The sequence below is a fragment of the Nyctibius grandis genome, chromosome 7, assembly GCF_013368605.1.
Source record: "Nyctibius grandis isolate bNycGra1 chromosome 7, bNycGra1.pri, whole genome shotgun sequence".
NCBI classification, from domain to species: domain Eukaryota; kingdom Metazoa; phylum Chordata; class Aves; order Nyctibiiformes; family Nyctibiidae; genus Nyctibius; species Nyctibius grandis.
In genome coordinates this window covers 24,881,384-24,906,902 of record NC_090664.1, presented here as the reverse complement: position 1 = coordinate 24,906,902, position 25,519 = coordinate 24,881,384, and the positions used below count along the sequence as shown (strand labels likewise).

General features: G+C 36.3%; 1 protein-coding gene across 4 annotated transcripts in view; it reads right to left on the bottom strand.

Annotated features, from left to right (window-relative positions):
- SNX13 (sorting nexin 13) overlaps nucleotides 1–25,519 on the bottom strand; it is a 77,324-nt gene that overhangs the window by 34,503 nt on the left and 17,302 nt on the right. For 3 of the 4 annotated variants that reach the window (XM_068405165.1, XM_068405166.1, XM_068405168.1), the window contains exons 2-11: nucleotides 19,801–19,913; nucleotides 14,833–14,935; nucleotides 8,472–8,561; nucleotides 7,944–8,065; nucleotides 4,872–4,993; nucleotides 4,613–4,714; nucleotides 3,862–3,950; nucleotides 3,377–3,460; nucleotides 739–877; nucleotides 148–236 (exon numbers count right to left, since the gene is read on the bottom strand). In XM_068405165.1, the coding sequence (XP_068261266.1) occupies nucleotides 148–236; nucleotides 739–877; nucleotides 3,377–3,460; nucleotides 3,862–3,950; nucleotides 4,613–4,714; nucleotides 4,872–4,993; nucleotides 7,944–8,065; nucleotides 8,472–8,561; nucleotides 14,833–14,935; nucleotides 19,801–19,913 (1,053 nt within the window). Of the gene's footprint in view, nucleotides 1–147; nucleotides 237–738; nucleotides 878–3,376; nucleotides 3,461–3,861; nucleotides 3,951–4,612; nucleotides 4,715–4,871; nucleotides 4,994–7,943; nucleotides 8,066–8,471; nucleotides 8,562–14,832; nucleotides 14,936–19,800; nucleotides 19,914–25,519 lie in introns of those variants that run through there. The other variant, XM_068405167.1, reaches the window with a different exon arrangement.

The window sequence follows — 25,519 nt, the reverse complement described above, 5'->3', positions numbered from 1 at the left end:
AAGACTAACTTCAGTTGTATAATGTATTTCTGTAACTGCATACTTCAAGCTATGTTTCAAAACGCAAGACTTAGAAAGTTAGACTGAACTAGTAAGTCGTTTGCAGCTTCACTCTTTGGGAACAAAAGAAAACTTTAACGCACTTACTTTTCCTGACTGTAACCTCTGAATTCTTGAATCACATACTTTAATAACATATAATAAACTGTTTATTTGATTTTTTATAGTGTTGATATCTGAAAGCAAAAACAAAGAGGATTAAGCAATGCAGATGAGTAAATAAAACTCTTGTTATGAAATGCTCTATAAAAATAGTATACAAAAGTGACATACGACTTACAAAACACATCAGCTTTGAAGAGAAGGGGTTTTTTTCAGTTTAAATACCTTACTGATAGAAGTGAACATGAAGAAATATTTTTCCTTTTTCAGATTAACTGTTAACTGACTACCCATTAATACCTAAAGTACTACTGAAATTCATAACCATCAGTCAGGCAAGTTTCAATTAAGTGGAAGTATACATACCTAACCAACTAGCCTATATTTTTTTTAAAAAAACAACACATACGAAGATTTAAGTTTTAATAGTTCACATATAATTAATTTATTTTTTAAATAACAAAATATTTTATACTATGCTGCATCAGAGTTTTTATTCTCTAAATTTTTGGAATATTCTTCAGAGATTATGCTGGCAGATGCATTTAATATTTTGTAAAACAAGACAGCACTAACCGTCTCCTGCTGTATCTAGAGAGCGAAGATATTGCAGTTCTTCACTTGCTTTATCTTTCACTGCTTCCAACTCTCCTATATTATCACTTAATTTAATAATATTCATAAAGGCCTCATAGTTACAGTTGGAATCACGAATCTGAAACAGAAGTTTTACAGGGTGAATAATGCAAAACAGTTAAAAGTACATTATATTATTTTTCATTAAATGAACTATTTTGATATAGCACTGCAAAGTGGCATTTTGAAAACACTTTGATGCTTCTAAACCTTCCTCTTGATACTAAAATTTTACATGGACCAAGAAAGAGGAAGCATGCACACAGTCAGCACATATTTCACACCATCATTTTCTGTTTTCAAGAAGCACACAGACACATGGAAAGCGCATCAGCCTCCTTAGTGAGGATTTTGTCCAAAACCCAGTCAATCTTCTGCTGCTATTACCCATCTCCTTAGCTAAGTAGGCAGAAAGTGGTGAGACCACTAAAGAGGTTTCAGCTTTGCTAAGGTCCCCTGCAAGTGTATATGCTCCCAATGTAATGGCTTCTTAAGATACAGAATTACAAAAAGAATTAAAACATTCTACAATGTAACCATAGCCTGGGGTGGCGGGGGGGTGTAGGGGGGAAGAAATGACTGAATTAATATCCTCTCTGAAATCCTAATTCAGATACCCTTGTAAATACTATTAAACTATTTCAAAACATACTTTTTTCCCCACTGTTGGCATAGGGTGAACCTGCTCTGGGGACTCACAGGAATTTGTGCAAGTGAAGGAAGCTTGCTGTGCTGTTGAGATCACTGGAAACTCTGTTGTGAACGCAGCATGGAGATGAGGGGAAGGCTGGCAGCTTTACAGTATGTGCACGAAGGTGCAGCGGGTTGAGTCTAATGGTGGTCTTTACCATCTGAGGCCAAAAAAGTCACTTCACCCACATCTTTCATAAATGCTCACTTTGATATGGAAATGGAATACTTCGCCTGTACTGCAGAAGCACGTTGACATGAGTTGCATGGAGCAGAGAGTACGAAGACTGGATACCTTTGACCAAAGTTAATGGAAAATCTTCCTAGAAATTTGCTTTTAGAAGTAATAGTACAAGCAATACTTGAACTTCGAACATTTTGTAAAAATGTGAACTTCACAGTGAAGAGAGACAAGTTTTGGTTACTTCTAATTTTATACTGAAGCTTTATATTTCATTGCAAGAGAATTAGTATCAAACTGTGGTGTGCCTAAAACCATGAAATTAAACTTCTCATTTTGAGAAACTGAGTTTTTCATTCAAATCGTGATTTTATGTCAAAGCTTCCAAAAGGAGTCAGAATTTATTTCAGTCATCTCTACTTCTGACCTTAATTTCTCCGACAATCGTCATTTCTTAAGGCTTGTATTAAATTTTTGAAAGCATTTGTTCTTCCTTATCTTTCCCCCAGCACATTTACTTCCTCATCTCAGAAAGCAATTATGAAAATTAATATTTGGGACACCACCATCATAACAGAAAGCTTTATAGAAATCTCAGAATTCTATCTTTGGATGCAGCCAGGGGCAGTGCTCAGTAAATAAAGAATGAGGCCAAGTTACAAATAAAGAACATGCGTAGGAGGAGAGGGGAAACAAAAATTGAAAAGCTTGGTCCGTATGAGCAGCAGTATTTTTTCTTATTAAAGCAAGGTTCCCATAGAAAAGCAGCGTGCAACCTTTTACACGAAATGGAGATGGCTGAAGTGAAGAAAACACTGTACATGTACACTTGAATTCATTCCATCCCTACATAAGAACTTTTACTCTGAAATCCAAGGGTGTTTTCAGTGCAGTACTTGAATGCACACTATAAAACTAAAATATATGAATAAAAGCAGAGAACTTGGGGAAAGGAAAAAAAATTTGAACTTGATTCATGACCTATAAGGGATAATAAACTATAAGAGTAAGTTTTAACTTACTTTGCAAAAAAATCAATATTAATTAAAGTGTGAATATTCTATTTATGTTAATTTTAATATACATATTACTACTTTTAAAAGTGTGGGGGTTTTTTTTGCAGGTGCATTAGACAGGTATCAAAGTAAAGACTTTGCTTCTTCCCATTCAGTTAAATTATTAAAGGTTACCACAAATATCCCTAAAACAATCACCCTGAGATTCCTTAGCAGAAGCAAAAAAACTCAAATCTTACTACTTGTCATTCTGGACGCCTCTTAAGCTTTAAAGAAAATATCATAAGAAGAGTCAAGGAAAAAACTTCCAAGGTTACCGCTATACTTCCTGAACAGCTAAGTAAAACAGCCAGGGTACTCAACTTTACACTCTGTCATACATCTCTCCTCAATTGGGCAACTTCTGCTAAACAACCACAACACAGAGTATAGATAATACAGATAGAGTGTGAATGCGTGTGTGTGTATGTATATATAAATATTTTACATTTTTACATATTTATATGTGTGTATATATATATATATATAAAAAAATTCAATATAGCAGCCATAAGTTCACCATCTCTGCCAATATATCCATTGGTAACTTTTCTACCAGATATCTATCTGCCATGATTACAGAAAACACAAGTAAAGCTTTATATGAACATTTTCTGAAAATATCATTCATTTTAAACATTATAAATCTTACCATCCATATGACATACTGATTAATATAATCAGGATCACTGAGCTGGTTTATTAATGGAAGAAGAATTCCTCGAGAGAGGATTTCCTGAAAACCAAAATATAATACATAATTTTATACATTTATTCATAAAGCTAATATAGGTGCAACAATTTAAGAATCACTGTGTAGAGGCTAAATAAGAAATGTGTAATTACAGAAAACATTCAATAGGCACTAGCACATTGCCTTCCAATTAACATTAGAAGATGTTAATATCTCAAGAAAAACAACATCCATTTTATCACACTTTTCAAATGTTGCTTCAAAAACATTTCACACAAACTGTTCTCTGCTGTCATATACTTATCAAGATTGTACTGCATTTAAAATAACCTAATATTAAATTAGACAATTTTACAAATTAAAATAAGAAGAGCAGTTCAGTTCTAAAATTTTTTATGGAATTAAACCAAAGAATTGGGACGGCTTTTAGAGCCCCTACTTACCCTGACAAAGTATCGCATGATCTTGTTCTGGAAGTCTCCAGGAGGTAGCAATATATACAGTAAAACCTCACACAGATCCCTTAGGAATCCTAAGGAGGGAGAACAAAAAACCTTCAGTACTATTTTTGTATTATGTTATTTCACATCTTACCTGCTATCATAAAAAAAACCCAGATAAATCCTTTAAACTAAAGTCCAATATACAGTCATACATATTCTTATAGTCCAAGCATCACAGTAACACCTTTCAGACTGAATATAAGCAGCATTGATGTAAACCTGAGACACATCTAGAGTCTCAAAACCAAGACAAAAGAGATCCAAATTCCAAGAACAAAAAAACTAACTCCAATGTATTTTCCTTATTTAACATATACAGGGCTTTTTTCCTCTCCTTCACACTTTGCCCAAAAAGATAAATTGATTTTATTAATAAAGATTATGGAGTAATAAGTAAGGCAGATCTAACAAAAAGCAGTAAGAACCTGCAAAGCCATCCTCTGCCTCCCAGAAAACATATTTCTATCGTAAAATTCTTACAATGAAGAGAAATAGCTACATATGTACATACTTCATTATAATTATAGCATTGATATGTACAAATTAGAGGAAATATACATGTATAGTAGATAATCACGCTTTGAAAGCTACATGCTAAGATTTCAGTACATTTCATATTGCGAACACAATCGTTAGTATTTTAATTTAGTCTGCTATATTAAAACAACTTCAGAAGATAATATTGAGATACCTTCTTCATCTTTGGGAGAAGTGCACACTAGATCACGACAGACTTCTCTTTCCATTTCAACTTCAACCTCAAAGAATGTATCTACAAGTTCCTCAGCTTGGTCTATACAAAATAAAATAAAAAGAAACACACTTTTTTTGTAAAGATTAGAAACTTGAGAGTACACTTGAATTATAAAATAAAGCTAACTATATTTCACACATGTAAGATACCTGCCTACCCAGACTCAAATCAAAAAATATTTAAATCATTACATTACCTTTCATCTGATCACCTTTCTCTGCTATTCTTTGCTGAGCTTTTCTGAAAACTCGAAGATGAGTGCCAAAGTCATCAACAAGTCGTGTAGTGAAATAAGGCTGCCAGTCTGTTTCCTTTGATCTGTCAGAAAAGGACACTCATGAAAATGAATTATTTCATCCTGAACACAAAGAACAATAATAAATTTCTACTTCTCCTTCCTCCCTGCCAAGAACCATACTGACAGTAAACATGGAAAAGTAAAGAAATTAATCAGTCTCCTAATTGCCTGTCCACTGAAAACAAGTCAAATATTGTAAAATACCACTCTTGCACCACATTAATATTTACATTCGAATTACTTTAAGGTCAACATTAGTACCTGGAATACTGTTCTGATTCACGACATTATCAAATATCTGTGAAAAATCCTGATACAAACAGTTTACAACCTAAACCTAAAATATTCCTCAGGTCTTTTTCAGCCATACTTCATAATTTTGGAAGGCACCTAAACAAAACAATTTTCTTCTGAATTTGCAGTATATGCATGAGTGAGAAAACACACATTTCACTTGAAGCTACAAGCGACCTAGTATTATCAACGATTGATTCCACGGCTTGTATCAGAGATAATTAGCGTGAATCTCCAACAATGGACATAGGTTAGCATCAGAAAACAGTCACTGTTAAATTCGCATAAAACTATTTCCTTATTGGTATGAAAAAGATGCAGAGATATTCTTATGACGTCCATGCCTTACTAGCCAAACTGAAAAGGCACTTGTGAGTTATAGGTTTAATGAAGCTAGATGTTACTGATGGCTTTTACTCTGCACTAAGTATTCCACTACCTGAATTCTCTCAGATACCGACTTTGTTGTAACAGAATCCTTCTACATCACTTCTTTTTTTTATGTTTGCTCCCTCACCTGCTCTTTCTTCCCTCAGAGAGAAAGGTATAAGGAACTCTGGAAGAGAGGGAAGCCTACAGCAAAATCTAGATGTGGAAATCAGAAGCAGAGATGTCTCAAAGAGCAGTCAATCAAAACCATCAATAATCCAGATCCACCATCTGCACAATCAACAAATCATACAATAACACTAGGTGGCAGCCTCACATCATTCTCCCAAACGCGCAACTCTCAAGAAAAAAAAAAAAAAAAGTATCCCACTGTATTCATTCTCTCCAGAAGATCACAGGGTATATGAAATTAGAGATGATAGTACTAACCTAAGACTGCTACAGCTATATCCAACTATAGTATTTATAAATACACTAAATCATTTTCTCTTAATAATAAGAACTGCTGCAGCACTGTGAAACAGTTTTTATTTGTATATAAGGACTGCACAGGAGTGGTGGCTATTTTTGAAGAGCTATAGAACTGTAGGAAAAAAAAATCTAAATTTGCTATAACTTCACCTGCTTTGACACAAACACAGTGCTTGATACTGTTCAATGAAGCAACTTTGCCAAATAGGTAAAAACATTGAAGTTGGGTAGCCAGGTCCTTTTCATGTAAGCACAGCCTTGCTTGCTGTAATATACCGGTTATTTAGCCTAGTTTTCACTATTTCCAACACAGTTTCCTAGGATTTCCATTATTTCACAATCAGTAAGATTTAATTATAATGAATTTTTCCTAGCATTAAATCTAGCTCTCCATCTTCTGGCCTTTCTTGCCAGAAAAGCACACTGACCCGCCTTTTCAAGTCAACAGAGGGAAGGGATAGCAACACCTCAAAACTGCTAAGAAGGTTATAGAATCATAGGAATCATCTTGGTTGGAAAGGACCTTTAAGATCATCAAGTCCAACTGTTAACCTAACACTGCCAAGTCCACCACTAAACCACGTCCCTAAGCACCACATCTACATGTCTTTTCAGTACCTCCAGGGACAGTGACTCAACCACTTCCCTGGGCAGCCTGTTCCAATGCTCAATAACTCTTTCAGTGAAGAAATTTTTCCTAATATCCAATCTAAACCTCCCCTGGTGCAACTTGAGGCTGTTTCCTCTCATGCTATCACTTCTTACCTGGAAGAAGAGACCGACACCTGCCTCACTACACCCTCCTTTCAGGTAGTTGTAGAGAGCATTAAGGCCTCCCCTCAGCCTCCTTTTCTCCAGGCTAAACAACCCCAGTTCCCTCAGCAGCTCCTCATAAGACTTGTTCTCCAGACCCTTCATCAGCTTCATTGCTCTTCTTTGGACTCGCTCCAGCACCTTGATGTCTTTCTTGTGGTGAGGGGCCCAAAACTGAACACAGTATTTGAGGTGCGGCCTCACCAGTGCCGAGTACAGGAGGACGAACACTTCCCTAGTCCTGCTGGCCACACTATTTCTGATGCGAGTCAGGATGCTGTTGGCCTTCTTGGCCACCTGGGCACACTGCTGGCTCATATTCAGCTGGCTATCAATCAAGACCCCCCAGGTACTTTTCTTCCAGGCAGCTTTCCAGCCACTCTCCCCCAAGCCTGTGCTGTTATTATATTTAGGTGACTCACAACCTCTTCTGAAGAGAAAACAGATAACAATCAGCACAGTGGGACGAATACCTGAAATCATTACTTAACAAAGAAGTCGACGGATATAAAGGCATGTGGTACGTGGGCTGAGAAATCAGCCATACTGAAGATTAATAATTTCCCAGACAAGTTTCCTAACTTCCTGCTACTTGAGTAAGCAACAGCAGAAAAAAACATGGGATAATTAACAAACTATCCATTTGTTCTGAACCAACCCTATTTTTAAAAAAGATTTACATATGTGACATATCATTTTGTTCCCCAGATTACCATTCCTTTCAAAATACTCATTATTCTTACAAATTGAAGAGAAATGCCACTTTTAAAAGTTATCTGAGCTGATACAGATATTTGAATTAAAGGCTTTCAGATTGGCTTACCTTAGGAATAGCTCTGCTGTTTATATGAAACAGACCTGCATGTAAAAAGGTGATGATTTATGCAACTCAATGCTTAAGTTGCAGAAAAAAAGCTATCTGGTAATTTTAGACATTAATCTAAATTTTGAAAAGGTCCACTTGCTTAGACAGTGTATTGATGTAAATATAAATAATCTTACCTGGCAGAAAACTGAACAAGTGCATACTGAAGAGCCTGCCTGATTTCCAGAAGAAACGATTCATCATCACTTAGTGTGTAATACCAATACTGCACATAGTCTCTCAGGGAAAACTGGATTACCTGAAATGGGAAAGGAAAAAATAAAGATGAACTAATGAACAAAAGACAACAAAACATAAAATAGCTTTTTGTGTCTGATAATGCAACAGCGGTCTTCTTAAAAGGTTAACATAGTGAACCATACTCCCCTACCTGTATGAAATAGTGAGTGAATACAACTCACATACTGAAACCTCTTCTTCATATTGGTTTACATGCATTCATCACCGCTGTGCTGAAAAACTATAATATACAGAAAATACACTCAAATATTGTCCAATAACATGGCCCATCCTCAAAGTTTTTTCACTTACCACTCTCAGATATAAAATTTCTCAACAGCTATTTGTCTTTCAACTACTTAGATATTACATAGACAACACTTGCAAAAATAAAAATAGGCTAAACAGTCCGGGTTAGAACTTACCTGTTGCAAAGGCTCGTCAATTATATTCGCACCCGTCAGTCTTCTGTCAATCTTAATAGGTCTGCCTTCACGTTTCATTTCTTCTATGCACTTGAAAGAGATTAGGAAATGTAACTTTGCAGGTTTTAGTTATAATTAAAAATCAGCTCTACTGTTTGTGATGTATGTATACTTCCAGTAACAACTTTATACAACATTTTCCCTATTATTATAATTCATAGAGTAGATAAGATACAATCATAGATTGGTTTGGGTTGGAAGGGACTATTAAAGGCCATCTAGTCCAACCCCCCCCGCAACAAGCATGGACATCTTCAACTAGACCAGGTTGCTCAGAGCCCCGTCCAACCTGACCTTGAATGTTTCCAGGGATGGGGCATCTACGACCTCTCTAGGCAACAATAATATCTGTATTTTTCACTATATAGTAAATAATGGTGAGAAGCTAACCTGCAAACCTACTTCTTGCTTACTGTGAAGGAACAAGTTTGCTAAAATACTAGATCAGAAGGAAATAAAACTGAAATAGTTATTAAAAGGAGGAAGGGGGACGGGACACGACACACAACAGCAGCACAACTTAGTTTGTGGGTAAGACCCAAGTTCCGTACTTGATTATGAACTTCCTGTACACCCTCAGGCAAGTAATTGTTCAGCTGTTTTTTCTCTCTCAGTGTCTTTATCCATCTCAGTTTATTCTATATACCAGAAGAGAAATTACTCTTTTGTACCATCACTACTTGAAAGACTAGTCTTTAAAAAGTAATTGATGAGGGGCTAAAAAATTATTTTATAGAAGGACTTGCAACTCAGAGCAGTTAACTCCAAGGATTACTTCAACAGACCTGACTTTTGGCAAGTGACATACTGAAAAAGAACACCCTTTATCATCAGTGCTTCTCTGAGTGGATTAATATAGTGTCTTTCTACAAACTTAAGATTAAATCTGCAATAAACTCCTTTATTTTCACAGAAACCCAACAACCTACACTATTGTTCCAAAAAAAAAAAGGCAAGTTATTTTATTCTTTGCTCTAGAGAGAAAGTCATGACTGTATCGAAACACAGAACTGTCAAAAACCACAAGTGAAAAAATTATAAACCATATTTTTTCTATTCTATTTCAGTTTTTCTATTCTATGTGACTCTCCCTAAGTATCTCTCATTCAAACCAGTTAACAGTGAATGGCAGTGAAATACCTGAGGCCAGAAAACATTCCTCCTTCTACTTAACCAATTCTGTATCACAACACAAAAGTATTTTGTTGCCAAATTCTGTGTATTTTTTAAATAAACAGTTAAACAGTTCAATGCTACTTTGATATTAATAAAGTTGAATAGGCAAACAATATTCCAGCTATATACCAATGAATTTGCAAAATATTTTTGTCTTGGCAGTGTCAAAAATACCCAAAAAATACAGAATGGAACGATTAAGTATTTTTACTAAGCACAGTATAGTTCAAATTGCCAAACAAAATTATTAAAAGAGTTTTGAAGTTTGAGGACTGCGTGCATAAAACCACATTTGGAAAACACTGAAGAAAAAGCAGCAGCAAAAAAAGCAGCAGCCAGAAGAAAGAGAGGGATAGGATTCAGGTTTCGGTCTGGACTTCAGGAAGTCATCTTGTCCAACCTCCTGCTCAAAGCAGAGCCAACTACGAGGTTAGACCACTCTTGCATATTCTTTTTTCCCCAGTGAAATGTTTATGCACATGCAGTATAATTTAATTTGCTTTTAATATGTCTGAAGACATCTAAAATTTAGAATATCTGCTTTTATTTCATTGCAGCTACAACAGCTGACCGTAGTTCTCACTTGGAAAGCATTGTCAGTTTTAAGCCTGGCCTTCCAGACACAGAAGACAGACTTAGAGGAAGGACCCAACTCACATGAAGAAAACTGTCCTATTTGACTGTCACTTCATACACAAAATTAGTCTGACATACTCTACTACTATTAAATCATTATTTAGCAAAAATGAGTATCACCTGTTATTGTTAAATTTGACACCTACTTACTTCAATTTAAGCAGGCAGGAAGCACTTGTGAGGAACATGGGACATACACTCCACAAAGTGAAATGTAGCACAGAGTAAAGAAACCCAGGCTCCACAAGCATGTAATTGCAGTGAATGAGTAGACTTCAGACTTCTGCTGTGCTGCACTAACAGGTATTTTTAAAGTCCTTTTTTGAAACTATGCTAGGTAAGTGTTAAATATGAAAAATGCCTCACATGGACTGTATCACTATTTCCCAAATCACATACTTGGAGTCACAGGCTTTCATGAGTGGACAAGATACATAGGATTTCCATGTCTACATCAAATCCATAAGATAGCACATGACCAAATGAGTCAAAACAGAGAGATTCAGAGATTAGTCTGGGATCAAATATGCAGCTAGCACTTGTAATAGTGATAGCAACTTATCTTATAGTAATCTGGCAATATTGTATCCAGCCTACAGAAATGCCTTGTCTTTTGGATGAAGCATGAGACATCAATTATGACAATAACTGAACATTCCACACTTCTGTTAAAGTTGGACTGAAACTATACTTTTTATTGAAAATGGCATTCCAGTCAACAGTTCAGAAGGCTCTAAACTTGCTTTTCATTCAACATTATTTTAACATAAACCTGCGGACAACAGCGTATCATACAGAGCCAGTATGTTATGGCATCACTGAGTACATTCCCGACACAAGTTTTACATAACAGACTTGCAAAAGAAAAAGCAAGTCTAATCCTGATTTTTAAACTTCCCTGCCTGAACGCAAACAAAAAAAAAATAGCAGAAATAATCTTCCATCAAATGTACATAACTATTTCTCCTTAATGTAAGGCATTAATTATATATTCTCTAATAAGCGGCGACCAAGGAAACATATCGGCACCAAATCCTGTGCTGTAACTAACTTAGAAACTGGTACATTCTACACGTTATTTCCATCCACAATCTTGGTGCTCTGAATTATAACTGATTTCTTTAAAATCAAGCATTTGAATATTCATCTTAGCCTAAAAAAATCCAAAATAACAAAAAACCCTCAAAACAATCGATAACACTCTGACTGCCCTTGTGGAAAAGAGCTTCTTATAAAGAACCTGTATCATCAGATTACTTCTCAAGATACAGTATCACAAAATAATTTCATATTAAGGTGAATGCAGTTTGTAGTTGGTTCATGGAAGAAGCATAACCTATAACCACTAGCCACTTGAAAGAATATTCATTGTTCAAGACCACTTAGGGGCAAAATGGTTTTAAACATGAAAACAATTTCAAGTTAAAAATACTGCTTTCCAAAGAAGATAAGTCAGCAGAAATTTAATACAGAAATGGCAAATAGGAATCCCAAGCAAACCACACATTTGGTTTTGGTTAGGACTCATCTCTTCTTGCACTGCTACTGAAAAGCTCAGCTAAACTAGTTAATGCTATTTTAATATAGTGGCAAAAAAGAAATACAAAACACTATTGTAAAAGACAGATTTTAGTTGGAAAAAACCCTTCAAACAGCATTTGGTAAGCCAGCTAAAAATAAATACCTTCATACTACAAAACTTAAATCCAGAGATTAGTCAAGACAGGTCAGTTGAGAAAAGTGATGTGTCAATAATCCACATTCAAATCAGAACTCAAACTACTGAATTTGCAAGGATTACACAAAAAAAAACCAAAACTTTTTATTCTTTTATAAAGCAACCAAAGCATACATATGTACTGACCTCAAAAAAGTAACATTAAAGTAAAAAAGTTTCAGTGATGTAGAGGAAATTTAAAAGACAGAAAAACTTCTTGTAAATTTGCTCTCAAAACACAAGACATATGCAACACTCTACAATCCATATAAGCACTAAAGTCTATATAGCACCAAGAACCTTTGTCCCCTAAAATGAGGTTTCACTAACAGAACAGAATCACAGAATCACAGAATGTTAGGGATTGGAAGGGACCTCGAAAGATCATCTAGTCCAATCCCCCTGCCGGAGCAGGATATCACACAGGAACGCGTCCAGGCGGGTTTTGAATGTCTCCAGAGAAGGAGACTCCACAACCTCTCTGGGCAGCCTGTTCCAGTGTTCAGTTACCCTCATTGTAAAGAAGTTTTTCCTCATATTTATGTGGAACCTCCTGTGTTCCAGCTTGCACCCATTGCCCCTTGTCCTGTCAAGGGATGTCACTGAGAAGAGCCTGGCTCCATCCTCATGACACTTGCCCTTTACATATTTATAAACATTAATGAGGTCACCCCTCAGTCTCCTCTTCTCCAAGCTAAAGACACCCAGCTCCCTCAGCCTCTCCTCATAAGGGAGATGTTCCACTCCCTTAATCATCTTCGTGGCTCTGCGCTGGACTCTCTCTAGCAGTTCCCTGTCCTTCTTGAACCGAGGGGCCCAGAACTGGACACAATATTCCAGATGCGGCCTCACCAGGGCAGAGTAGAGGGGGAGGAGAACCTCTCCTGACCTGCTAACCACACCCCTTCTAATACACCCCAGGATGCCATTGGCCTTCTTGGCCACAAGGGCACATTGCTGGCTCATGGTCATCCTGCTGTCCACTAGGACCCCCAGGTCCCTTTCCTCTACGCTGCTCTCCAACAGGTCTGTCACCAACTTGTACTGGTACATGGGGTTGTTCTTGCCCAGATGCAGGACTCTACACTTGCCCTTGTTATATTTCATTAAATTACTCCCCGCCCAACTCTCCAGCCTGTCTAGGTCCCTCTGAATGGCTGCGCAGCCTTCTGGTGCGTCAGCCACTCCTCCCAGTTTGGTGTCGTCAGCGAACTTGCTGACGGTGCACTCTATTCCCTCATCCAAGTCATTAATGAATATATTGAATAGAACTGGTCCCAGTACAGACCCTTGAGGGACTCCACTAGATACAGGCCTCCAACTGGACTCTGTCCCGTTGACCACCACTCTCTGACTTCTTTCCTTCAGCCAGTTCACAATCCACCTCACTATCGGATCATCCAGACCACACTTCCCCAGTTTAGCTGCGAGGATGCTGTGGGAGACCGTGTCAAACACTTTACTGAAATCATGATAGACCACATCCACAGCTTTACCATCATCTATCCACCGGGTTATGTCCTCATAAAAGGCTATCCAGTTGGTTAAGCATGACGTCCGCTTAAGAATCATTAGTTGATTGCTGACTTGCCCTTTTTCAGCCTTAAACTTTATATTTTTCATTTGGGCTAGTGATGTAACTTTATGGTTTAGAATATACTTAAGTTCCAGGTTTATCTCAACAGTGAAAAGGCCACTTACCAACCGAGCTATGAATCAGTCACAACAAAAGTTCTGTGATCAGAAAACATACTGCTGAATCACAAAATAAATTTCTATGTGCTACTGATAAGAAAGCTGAACACTACCCCCCTTTCACAGACAACATGAAGTGTAGTGACCTGACAGTTAAGAAAAGGCAGCATGCTTCAGTCAAGACAGTTGTGAGATTAAATATAACATAACTAGCAATCTTTGGGTTAAAGTGTTTATTCTGATGAGCGCAAATGGATTAGGCCAAGATGTACCTAAACTTCTGAGCTGCCAAGATGTATTGGTTCATACACCAGAATTCCTAGAAATTCTACCTCTTGGCTATCAAGAATTTATTCTGTACTAAACAGATGCAGATTTATCCAATTAGGAACCCTGAATTTCAGTCCATCAACCAAAATGATGTGTCTGTTAAGGATTAAGAAAAAAAAGAAAAGAGTTGAAAAGAGGATCCCACTGCTGCTCCATATTTATCTATGCATTTCCAGGATTTTTGCTTGGTCTTAAAGATAGCCGAAGATAACTTCTACATCCCCGAAGTACTGTAAATCTAGACTTTATTACAGTTTAATCTTCTTAGTTAGGCAAGCAACTGTCTGATCCCAGTCAAAAGAATCAAAACTGGGGAGACTAAAGGTCCAGTGATGGAAGAATCCTAAACAGTCATGACAATCTTGCAAGAAAAAGCAAGAAGGAGCTACCACTCCTGCCAAAAAAAAAAAAAAACCAAACCCAACATACACAAGTAGTCTAGAAACGAATGGTTTAGTAATTCCCTCACAGATAATATTAACCAGTTACATCTTACTCTTTTCACATAATGAAGCCAGACACAATATTTGAAACAAACTTTCCATAAATGCTTAAAAACCTTGTATTTCAAAAAGGAAAAATCTTGCATTTCACTTGCACATTGCAGCTGATTCAAAACATGAGAGCAGACTCTTTTACTGTGGAAAACGGGTACAATTGTTAGACTAGAACTGATTATTTGTGTCATTCTAATTTTCAAAGTTATAAAATCTGATCTAGAAGTTAAGACCAGTAAACTCTCCTTACCTTAGGGATCCCAACTGATGTACAAGGAAGAAACGAATGTTCACACTGCTCAAGGTATTTTTCTGAGTTGCTTTTTCCAAATAAAAGAGTAACCACAAAACCCCTAAAATGGAAAAAGAAAGACCAGCTAGAACAACAGTCATCTTTCCCCGCCCTAGAAAATATTTCACAGCAAGTTATAAAATGACAATATATGACAATTCTCACCATTTACTCTCCCAGTACAGTGCTCTTTCACAGTGTAGTGTGCCACTCAAAATAAGAGACACAAGTATGACATTTCCCAGCCTTGTATTATCGGTCTTGATATATTCTTATCACATAGCAGATCTATGTAGCACAGTCTATACTACACAGCCTGCTGCATGAGAAGAACCTGTGATGGCATGCTAGCTATGCTCACAAACATTAGCACATGGAAAGAGGGTTACATATATAAACTGCTCTAGTTGTATTTATACAAAGATTCTTTTACTTCAACACTATGAAGAAATAAACTCTTTAGCGATACATTTAGGCCATTGCATTGTGGCATAAGCCACAAAAACACAAACCAGGAAGAAACTGATGTAGTAAGTGACCAACATTTGTGACCACAGGAACTCAAAAAGTTATTCCAGGCTTGAAACATGCTGAAATAATACATTCTGTCAATATAGATTGCTGTTGATATACGATTCTCTTATATGATTAGAATCAAATTCCTAACCAAGGTAAAATACACCATTTGGAGTTCTAATTCCCAAACTGGGAACCATTCTTTTTAAGTACTCCAGAGGCTCAGCAACTCAGAAGCAGGGAGGTGGTCATTTATACTTGAGCAACTCTAGGACCAAAAACAAAACAAAACAAAAAAAAAACCCAAACAACTAAACACTACACAAAATTTTTACTGGCAACTTGATAACGTATAAGAAAATTCCACTTGATACTCCGATTCTCTTACAGCCATCTTTATCTGCCAAACACATGTACTTTCTACATATGAGTACAAAAAATAAAAGCTGGTCTAATTGCTCTTCTGCTCCAGATACTTCCAGACAGCTTTAAAATCATAACATCAATGGTGTTCATAGCATCAGAATTCAGTTCAAGGACAAAAACATGCTTAGAAAAATCTCAATATTAAGTTTCACTATGCTTAAAAGTTAACTAATGCTTCGATTTGGAGAGGGGGGCATTTTGTTGGGTTTTTTTTAATTATTAAAAAGTTTGGTGTTTCTTTTTATTATCTACCACTTTTCTATTAGAAACCTCAGTCTTCCTTTAAAGAAAACAGTATATCCAAAATGCCTTTTTTTTTTTTTGGCCAAAAATCAGTTCTAGCTTCAAACTTGTATCAGTAACTTGGGGTTGGGGGGGGGGGGGCAGGGAGTGGAGTAAGGAGGGGAGAGGTCCTTCCCTTCCTTTATTCGAAACGATTGAAGGCTTGAAAATCACTAGCTATAGATTATACATCTGTTTTCTCTCAAATGTTATGACATTCCTAAAGTTATTAACTTATTAAAAAATACTAACATGCTACCAAAGTAATTTAAGTATATGCTCGTTTTCTTAGATGCCTCTAAGTATCTTCATTTTTAAGCTAGAAATGCTAGGAGCTTCTGCCTCTATAGCAGAAACTAATACATTTTATTCTCTAATTTAAAAACTTGTGTGCATTAGAGAGGTATACATTGCCTGACCATTCAGTGCAAATGCTCATCTAATTCATCAAGAGGATATTCAACATAGTGAATGAGAAATCATTTTAGTCTTTTCTCTAAATGAATAGAGCAGAAAAAGGAAAAGACTGTATTTTACTTAAATTTTTGTTGTCAAGTTTTTCCAAAGATTATTGGAAGACCAGCTTTTCACAGGAACAGATTAACAACAGAACAAAGGTGACAGATAGAAAAATTAAGTCTACAGATTTATCATTTTCCCATCAAGTCTGAAAAGTAACAGCCTTAGCTGAATGCTTTGTAAAAGTCAAAAAGCAGTTTCAGAACACTTCCCGATTTGGTCAGCAGTTTGAATCACCAGCGTAGGCAGCCAGTCATATGTCTATGGATGTGATTAAGTATCAGTAATTACGTTTTTTTTGACGACAGAGCAAAGTCCTTTAAACGGTAAAGCAATTGATGGTCCAAGAAATTTCAATTCTCACAACACTGGAAGCCTAAGGCTGTTGGCAGAGCCACAATTCACATTATTTTTATTTTACTTCCTTAGGATTGAAAGAGGGAAGGAGAGTAAAGTAAGAAACATACATTGTACAAAGAAAAGGCAGATGGTAAGACAGGTCCAGCACTCAGGCTAAGGGGCTTGCACCAATACTTAAAGTAGAGGCAAAAAATAGTTCATGAAGACCAACACTTTTTAACAGTCTTGGCTACACAGGTAAAAGAAACAGTATCTATCTTTTGCCTCCTGCTTTTGGTAGAAATTGCTCAGTTCCCTAAGCAATGTGTTACCAGATCCCGAATCGAAGAGGGATGTACTACAAAACAAAAAAAAAAAAAAGCTAACATTTTATAAATCAGTCTTGAAACAAAACAAAACTGAACAAAGACAACTTTTTTTTTTATTCATACACACAAATGGTTTCAGTATCCTCCCATGCACACAGCAGTACTCTTACTACAAGCTATCTGTGCAAGAGGAAATGCACAAAAGTAAATTAAAGAGTAAATCAAAAAGAAAAAATTAGACAGCACATAACAAAAGTGAAACTGTATAAACAGACTGATTACGTTGATACAGCTATGGCATCAACATTGTTTTCTTTCACAACTCACTGGTGTATACTTCAAATACTTAGGTTAATACTAAGGGTGCAACCAGCTACAATTGAACATTTTCTTTTGTTAGAACAGCAAAGTGGGACATAAGTGGACTCCCAGCTAGTGGAAGTCAGAAACTATTGATACAGGCCACTGTTTTTGAGCAAGTATAAAAAGTTAGAAAACTGCATTTCAAGTTGGATAAGAATTCCAAGTTTCAGCATAAAATTCTACCAGAAAAATCCATGTCCAAAACGTTATTTTGCTCCAGATAAGGGTATGGTAAGTATTAAGGAAACTAGCATAATCATGAACCAAAATTAGATTTTTATTTTCTTAATTGATATAAATGATGTTATGATATATAATTGCTAATCATAAGTGAAAAACTTACTTCATAACATTAGTTTCTGTTTGTTTCTAAGAGAAACAGGACCAAGTATTTTACGTAACTTCATGGGAATTAATTCAAAAAGAAAAAGCAAGCAAGAACAATTTAGACATAAATGTATTTGACCTAGTTAGCACTCATGGATCTGTATGCTGAATGTTAAAATTTAAGTAGGTGTGTCACTTTGAAAAAGATTAACAGTGTAAAAAAGGGCCAGATCACAGCCTTAGCCAAGAAGATGTGTATGTTAAAGTAATGAAGTAATGACATTCTACTGGAAGGGCTGAGACTTCATATCTATCTACATAAGTAAACATATAATAGGAAGATAGATACAAACTCTGCTTTAACAGATACACCACCATAAGACGAATTTATTCTTAAGATGATCAATGTTCCCTCACTAGCTACAAAAATGAACCAAGGCAGCAAAAGAATCACAGCAGAGAGATATCAGAGCTGACTTGAGAACACGTGAGCTCAGGCACCTGAGGCAGTCTCACAGTGGCAAGCTGCAGCTGACTTCAGACATACTCCATAAGAGACTGCTTTGACTGTTAACTTTGAAAAGCCAAGCAACGAAATTGAGCAAGAAGTATAAGCTTTTAAGAAGTTATTATATCCCACACTATTCTTCATACTGAAAAAACTAAGGAAGTGGTAATACAAAATAGTAAATGGACGAACTCTTGCCCTTTGGATGAACCCTTTGCCTTTTGCCGTGGACAAACAGCCAGCAAAATATGCCAATTATACATGTATCAAGACTTAACAAGACAAAAGCATTTATTTAAAAATTAGTTTTACTTTAACTAAATCCTCTCTCTAGTAGAATGGATATGCTGATTTCTCAAGAGATGGAATTCCAAGCTGAATACAGCTGAATCGCAAGCATAGCAGCTGTAATTCTAGCCACTAAACTTTATTACATTTGTTGATGAGACATACAGGAATATACATACATTCTGTAATGTATCCAATAAGAAGGTTAAAAGGGTGTTTCAGAGGAAGGAAAAAAAATATTAAAGATAGACCAAACATCCCATTAGAAGTCAAGCAGGTCTTGGAGAGCATAGAAATGTTACTGTCCTGCAGATTAGTCTTATGAGTGAGAGTAAGAAGGAATATCCCACTAATACATTTAGACTTGTCATTAAAAATCAAAGTTCTAACGGTTACAAGGCAGACATTATAATATACAACGTAATAATGGTGCTAAAGACTATAAAAACATCACATTTGCTCCCCTCCTGTCTATAGATAAAGGATGAGATGTCTACAGCTGCTGAACTGATCTACTTGCTCAAGATGTAGTAAGACATAGCATCATTTCCACACACCCAAGAAAACACCCACTCACTTCCCTCGTGAATGAAGTATCTTAGGTAGGAAAATAAGACTGTGATTAAGGAAAGGGGACATAATTACGTAGTAAGTACCTGGGAAAAGAACTGACACACTAATAGAAAGTATGAACTGAAGTTAACATTGGTTTTATATGAGTATTGGTCCTTCAACACCCATTATAAAAAGCTACTTATTTTTTTTTTTTTAATCAGAAATCTTTTTTTTTTTTTTTTTGCCTGGGCAAAGGTAATATAAGCAGTATTCCACAGCAAAAAAAAAAATTACTTTTGCTAAACTTGAGATTTCAAGAAAAAAAAAAACTTGGCTCATAAAGAGCTGCTCAAATGTGGAAATATTAATTACACAGAAGTCACTTCAGATTTTCAGAGCAAATTGTTTGCTAATATACACATTAAAATTTCACTTTCATAGTAAGTTATACAAAACGCTAAGGAGTATACTTACCCACCCACAAAGCAGAGGATATAAAATGCAAAGTAAAATATAGCAAAGGGTCCAAAAGTTACTAGAAAAAGCACAACGCCAAGACTTCCCCATCCCCATATGGAAAGACTGGTCTGTAAACAAGAACACAGGGAAAAGGAATAATTAATACGATATTTGTACAACTTTAAGTCTCCAAAGCAATATTTGTAGATTCTAGAAAGCTTGATACATTTTAACTAGATATGAAATAAGTTTTGCTTGATGAAATAAAAATGATCTTTATTTTTAAAGGCATATTGCTATCAAGTTATATCATGGCTAGCAGTCCAGTTAGCCAACATTAGAGCATTTTTCTTTTCAAATATTGTTATTTGAACCCAATTCTCACTTCAGACATAACTATCACCCTTTAAAGTGTCATTTCTTTTTCTTCTCTTTCTCATTTTTGTGGCACTTTTGTTTCTCGAGATCCCTTTCTGCTCCCCCCCTGTGAAATTCTCCACTACTTCCAAGAAAGATGCAGGCTTTGTAACAGAACAGGAAGAGATGACAACCTCGTTTTACACAACTAAATGTGTCATTTTCCATAGTCAAGCAACGCTATTTCTTTAGTAGATGAAAGCAGTTGCAAGACCAAAAAAGTGTCCCTTTCTCCTGTCAAGTCACACACTGGTCAGCAGGTGCACCAAATATTTGGTTTACTTCTACTTTTCCCTTTAAATAAAAGAGAGGGAAACTAAGAAACTGATTACTACCTCTAACAATTTTTACCATAGAAATCAAGAGCATTCAAACAATTATTTGAAATATCTAAATACAAGTCTATTTTTAAAATCAGGAAATGTAATATATGAAAAGAGAGATCCCAGATTAACATTTTCTCCATGCAGGCATTATCACGTTCCTAGAAGAGATCTGGCTTAGCAGGCAGGACTGACACTTCAGCAGTGGCAGGAGACAAGGGTCGTTTGGAAAGCCCCTGGTGCAGCTGAAGTCAGCCCCAAGAGCAGCCATGGGCTGGTGGGATTTGGGGGCTGGTGGCTTGCATAACACAGTAGGTAAAACTTCACCTCTGCTGGCGGCTTCACCAGGAGCATGAAAAAAAGCAGCAAGATTCAGGGTACTGTGCCGATATAGGTTACAGCATAAGTGCATTCATATACACATACACACTTGATCCGTCTATCTAGATAGACAGATGTGTATATGTACGCCTATATACATATATGTAGGGTAACCTAAAGAGCAAGGTAGTGAAAACCTGACTGAACTGAGCTACAACAGTTTTGGGCATTCACAATACTGCAATGCAGTCCACAAAGATTATATAAATTTAATTCAATCTAGTCTCTAGTTCAATACAAAAAGCATGTTTCAGCCAAGTCCCAAGAGTGTGAAACCGATGATGACAAGTATTTATAGGCCACCAAAACTGTTCCAGCTCTAAGGTTCTCAACTTTTCTTTTTTGTTATCTAATTTACGCCTTTCCTACCAGTGATGAAATTACACCCTGATGGGAACTCAAGACAACTGCTATGTCAACAAGTAACACTAAGGAAGTATTTCAATAAACTTGTCTTGCAGTTTGACATTTAGAAAACAAGCAGAGATTGAACACCATATTTACAGAGAGCCCTTTTTTAGCTCTTAATATGGAGGACAGGGGAAGCTTGCCTACAGCTCTTATTTCTCTAAAGGAGCTATTTAGATTTCATCTTTCCATCTTAGGCATAAGATTCAGGAAAATCAACTTCCTGACAAAAAAGTTTTTAAAATCCTATAAACAATGAAAAATAATACAAAATAAGGCTCCTACATAAAGCAGCTTTGATTCTTTTCTGAGAGCAAGACATCAGGCTGCCCAAAAGCAAAATCACAGCTTTAAGGAGAAATTGTTTCATAGATGGAAAGTTTCATCATCAGAATAATTTAATTCTTCCTATTTTATTGTAAGTTTAATGGAACATTGAGATGAAATCCTATTTTCTTCCTAGTTAAAGTTTCTTAGCAAGAGACTGTGAAGCTATACTGTTTTTTTTCTTGGTGTTTGAGGCTGGAAAAAATTACTTGTCTACATACTTATGTGTTAATTAAAAGTGCTGTAATTCAAAAACTAGATTGCAAGTGATTCAATTCTCTTTAAGCTGAAAAAGTGCTTTATGAGATGATATTAACCATACAATCCACACAGCTGAAATTCTATAAAGAACAGTGCTACAACAAATAAAAAAAAAATCTTGGCCACAAGTGAAAAGATTTTGTTGACTCCATAATAAGTAAATGCAATAGATAAACTGCTTGGGGGTGGGGAGGGGAGAGACAAGGAGAGGGACATCAAGCTAAAAAACCTGGCAAATACAACAATTAACTAAAAAAGACATGAGCTCTCATTATAAATCTACATTTCAATACACAAAGACGACTCCTCATATTTATGCTCTCAGAAATACATTTTAAAAATTCTGCAGAGCACTAAAAGCAACAGGAAGATATGCACACAGAAGATAACATTTAATCGTGGTCTTTTTTTGTCAAAAAATCACTATGCTTAATGGTATTAATCAAAAAAGTTTAAGTTCTAAATAAGGGATAAGCACTCTAAATGACTTAACAAAGCTTAATTAAACTAGATAGTAGGATGCATATTCAGAGTTGGATGAATGCATAATTAACAAAGTAAGTTCTATAAGTCTAATAGATAAAACAGTGACCTTTTGTCCTACGCTCTAGTTTTGCGATTTAGCATATGGCTACAGAGATTCAAATCTCATTTGGTATTTTAACAGGATTTCTTAAAACTCGCACAACTTGGTACACGGCAGTAAGTACAATAGATATTAGCCCAGTTCTTGGATACTTTAGATGAGTGGTTTATAGTCTTACGGATTTTGAGACAATTCAAAGGGATCTAATCACCAGCATGGTTCCCTTTAGACTGACTGTAAATAAAACTTCCCGTAACTTCACACTTCTTAAAGAGACTTTAGCAGTGTAACTCCAGACAAAAATTTAAATTTTGTTTAAAGTTCCTTTAACACATCAAAATCAAGTATTAAAAGCAAAGAAAGTCCAAACATTACACAAATATGACTATGCAGCTGATCAGTATGGAACTAGCTCAGATATTTAAATTCAAACCCCACTACTTAAACTTACTTCCAAATAATTTTCATTTATAATGTCTATTTTTTAGAAGATTCACAGATTTACTGAAGCTCTGCTTAGCTTTACTAAGGTTAACTGCAGGGTGAATATCACTCTTAACAGAAAGAACAAGCCAGTCTTCTGAGGAGATGGTATAATGGTGGCCTTAAAGTAGCAGCTATGCAGACCCTTTAAAAGAAGCTGACGTGCCCTATGCTGGGAGGGCAAACTTCCAAGCTGAACTATCATACTGTATGCATACACACATGCGCACACAGATAAAGGATCCTTGTTCCAGATCAACAACCGTTCCACCTCATCAGTTTTCAACACTTTTGCTTACCATCACTACAGATGCTCTATGTTAGCCCCACCATCATCACTTATCTTTCACGTCTGAAGTCTTACAAAGAAAGACTTCTGCAGTGTATTAGTAAGGTCATACATGCAAAGGGCTAATGTAGCATCATACCCACACACAGTAATTTTCTTCCCATTATATGGAACTGCTTTAGCAAAATAAACTGCAATTGAAGTAAAGGGCTGCCTGTAAGCCCAAACAGCGCACTGAAGAGCCTTATCAAGTAGAACAGACACACCAAGGTGAATATTCACATGAGCTTGATTCAGGTGTTACAGATAACAAGACTAGCACCTCTCAATGACACCTGCATTTTTTTTTTTGCCTAGGTTTTTTTCCATTTTTCCCACTGAATGTTTTTTCCACAGTATACAGCCAACTACTAGAAGTACATTAAAAACTTGCTTTCTTATACAAATCTCCTCTTCCTTTCTTTGGCTTCTGTTTTCTAATGTAGCCTTTTGATGGCCCCTGTTGCACATTGTTATGGCTAAGTGCTGAACTGACTATGCAACTTATCATGACCATTCACATAGGAGCTTATGTAAATCCAGAAGATTCACTGCTTATAAACTGTGTACTAAGGCCACACAGTCTCAAATCAACAGTTTAAGAGAAGAAAAAATCCCACTATAATTTACTATGCATGCAGTTATGCATAATACAATCTACGAGTTATGAATTAGCTATTTTGCAGGCAAACCAATGGGAGCGTGGCAAGAATTTAATGTACCAACCACAACAGCAATGAGTTACTCCAGTAACAAATACAACTATGTCTTATCATACTTTAAAGTTGCTTCAACAGGTTTCTTGTTCGCTTAATCCAGCTGACAATCTTTCAGAGCTTTGCCTCTATCCCATCTTTAAGTAAAATCCTCAGCTTTGACACAGCTTTCACTAAAATGATTCACTGAGGTAAGCAGAGGTTTGCTGTTTGGATTTAAACTGGTGCTGTCAATTTTAGCTTGCAACTGGTAGTAAGCGTTTCTAGTTTAGTGAAAAAACACTGCTACGCCAGAAGTCCAGTCGACAGGTAGTCCTTTCCTTCCTATCATCCTCTCTGCCACCAAAGTGGACACACGCGTTCCCTCTCACAAGGCTCTGGATGCCACTGTCCGCCCGCTCCAGCCAGGAACTCCTGTTCCAGGCACTCGGCTCTCCTCAGGATTCCTCCACGTGCTTGGAATAATTGTGGTTTCAAGTTTGGCGATGAGGCAGGCGGGGAAACAAAGGACATCCATACAGGAAGGCTGGGCTCTAGAATCATCCATTTGTCAATCTTAAAGCTTCAGCAGAATACTACTTAAGTCTTACAGCTGTAGCATCCAAAAGGCCCGTACCACTTTAGAAACTCGCCATTTATGACTGTTTTCAACTTTCATGGTTGCAACAGAATAATCTGAACATTAAAAGAACAGGGTCCTTTAAAAACAAAATCATGCTGCTTTGCCTACAACTCTTTTTACTGTGTATAATCAACTACATTTGTCCATTAATACTTTTTAAATGGCAGTAGCTAACCTGTCCCTAACTAGATACTGATAAGCAAATTATTCTCTGCCATTTGGGTAAACATTTTTTTAAATATGGTATTTTGCCAAATGTATTTAATGCCACCTCTGGGCTCACATTAAAAAAATTTTGTCAAGGATCACATACATAGTAGATGTCAAGTTTAATTTTGTTAATTCTACACATCTGTGTAAATGGAACGTGTTCATATATAAACCTTTCTATAATTAAGGTGAGTGTCATTTTTGTCAAGTGATTAAAAATATTACTTTAGGATACAAATTACTGTCTCTTCACTAGCATAACAAACAAAATTGGAAAGCCGTATCAACTGGAGTGCCGATTTCATCTGTGCTGAAATTGTTACATTACACTACTAGGAGAAATATTTAACAACTGTGAAATAAACCATTAACATCTTTGTAATTACACTCTCCTATCTGCCAAAATTACAGCAATCAAGGGAAAGACATGTCAAGCGGGATTTTGAAAAGAGTTCTGCATGTCCTCATTTCCTAACATCACTAAAGGTCTCCTTCTAACTTCTTTCTTCTTATCCTTTTGCCCTTTTCCTTCCTTAGCCCAAAAAAGCAAGGCAAAGAAAAACCCTAAGCTCCATTCCTACTTCAGACTATGTAAAAATAATTGTAGTGAATCTATGCAACAAATTACTGTGGTACTCACAAGAATACTCTTGGGATTTTTTTTTTTTTTAA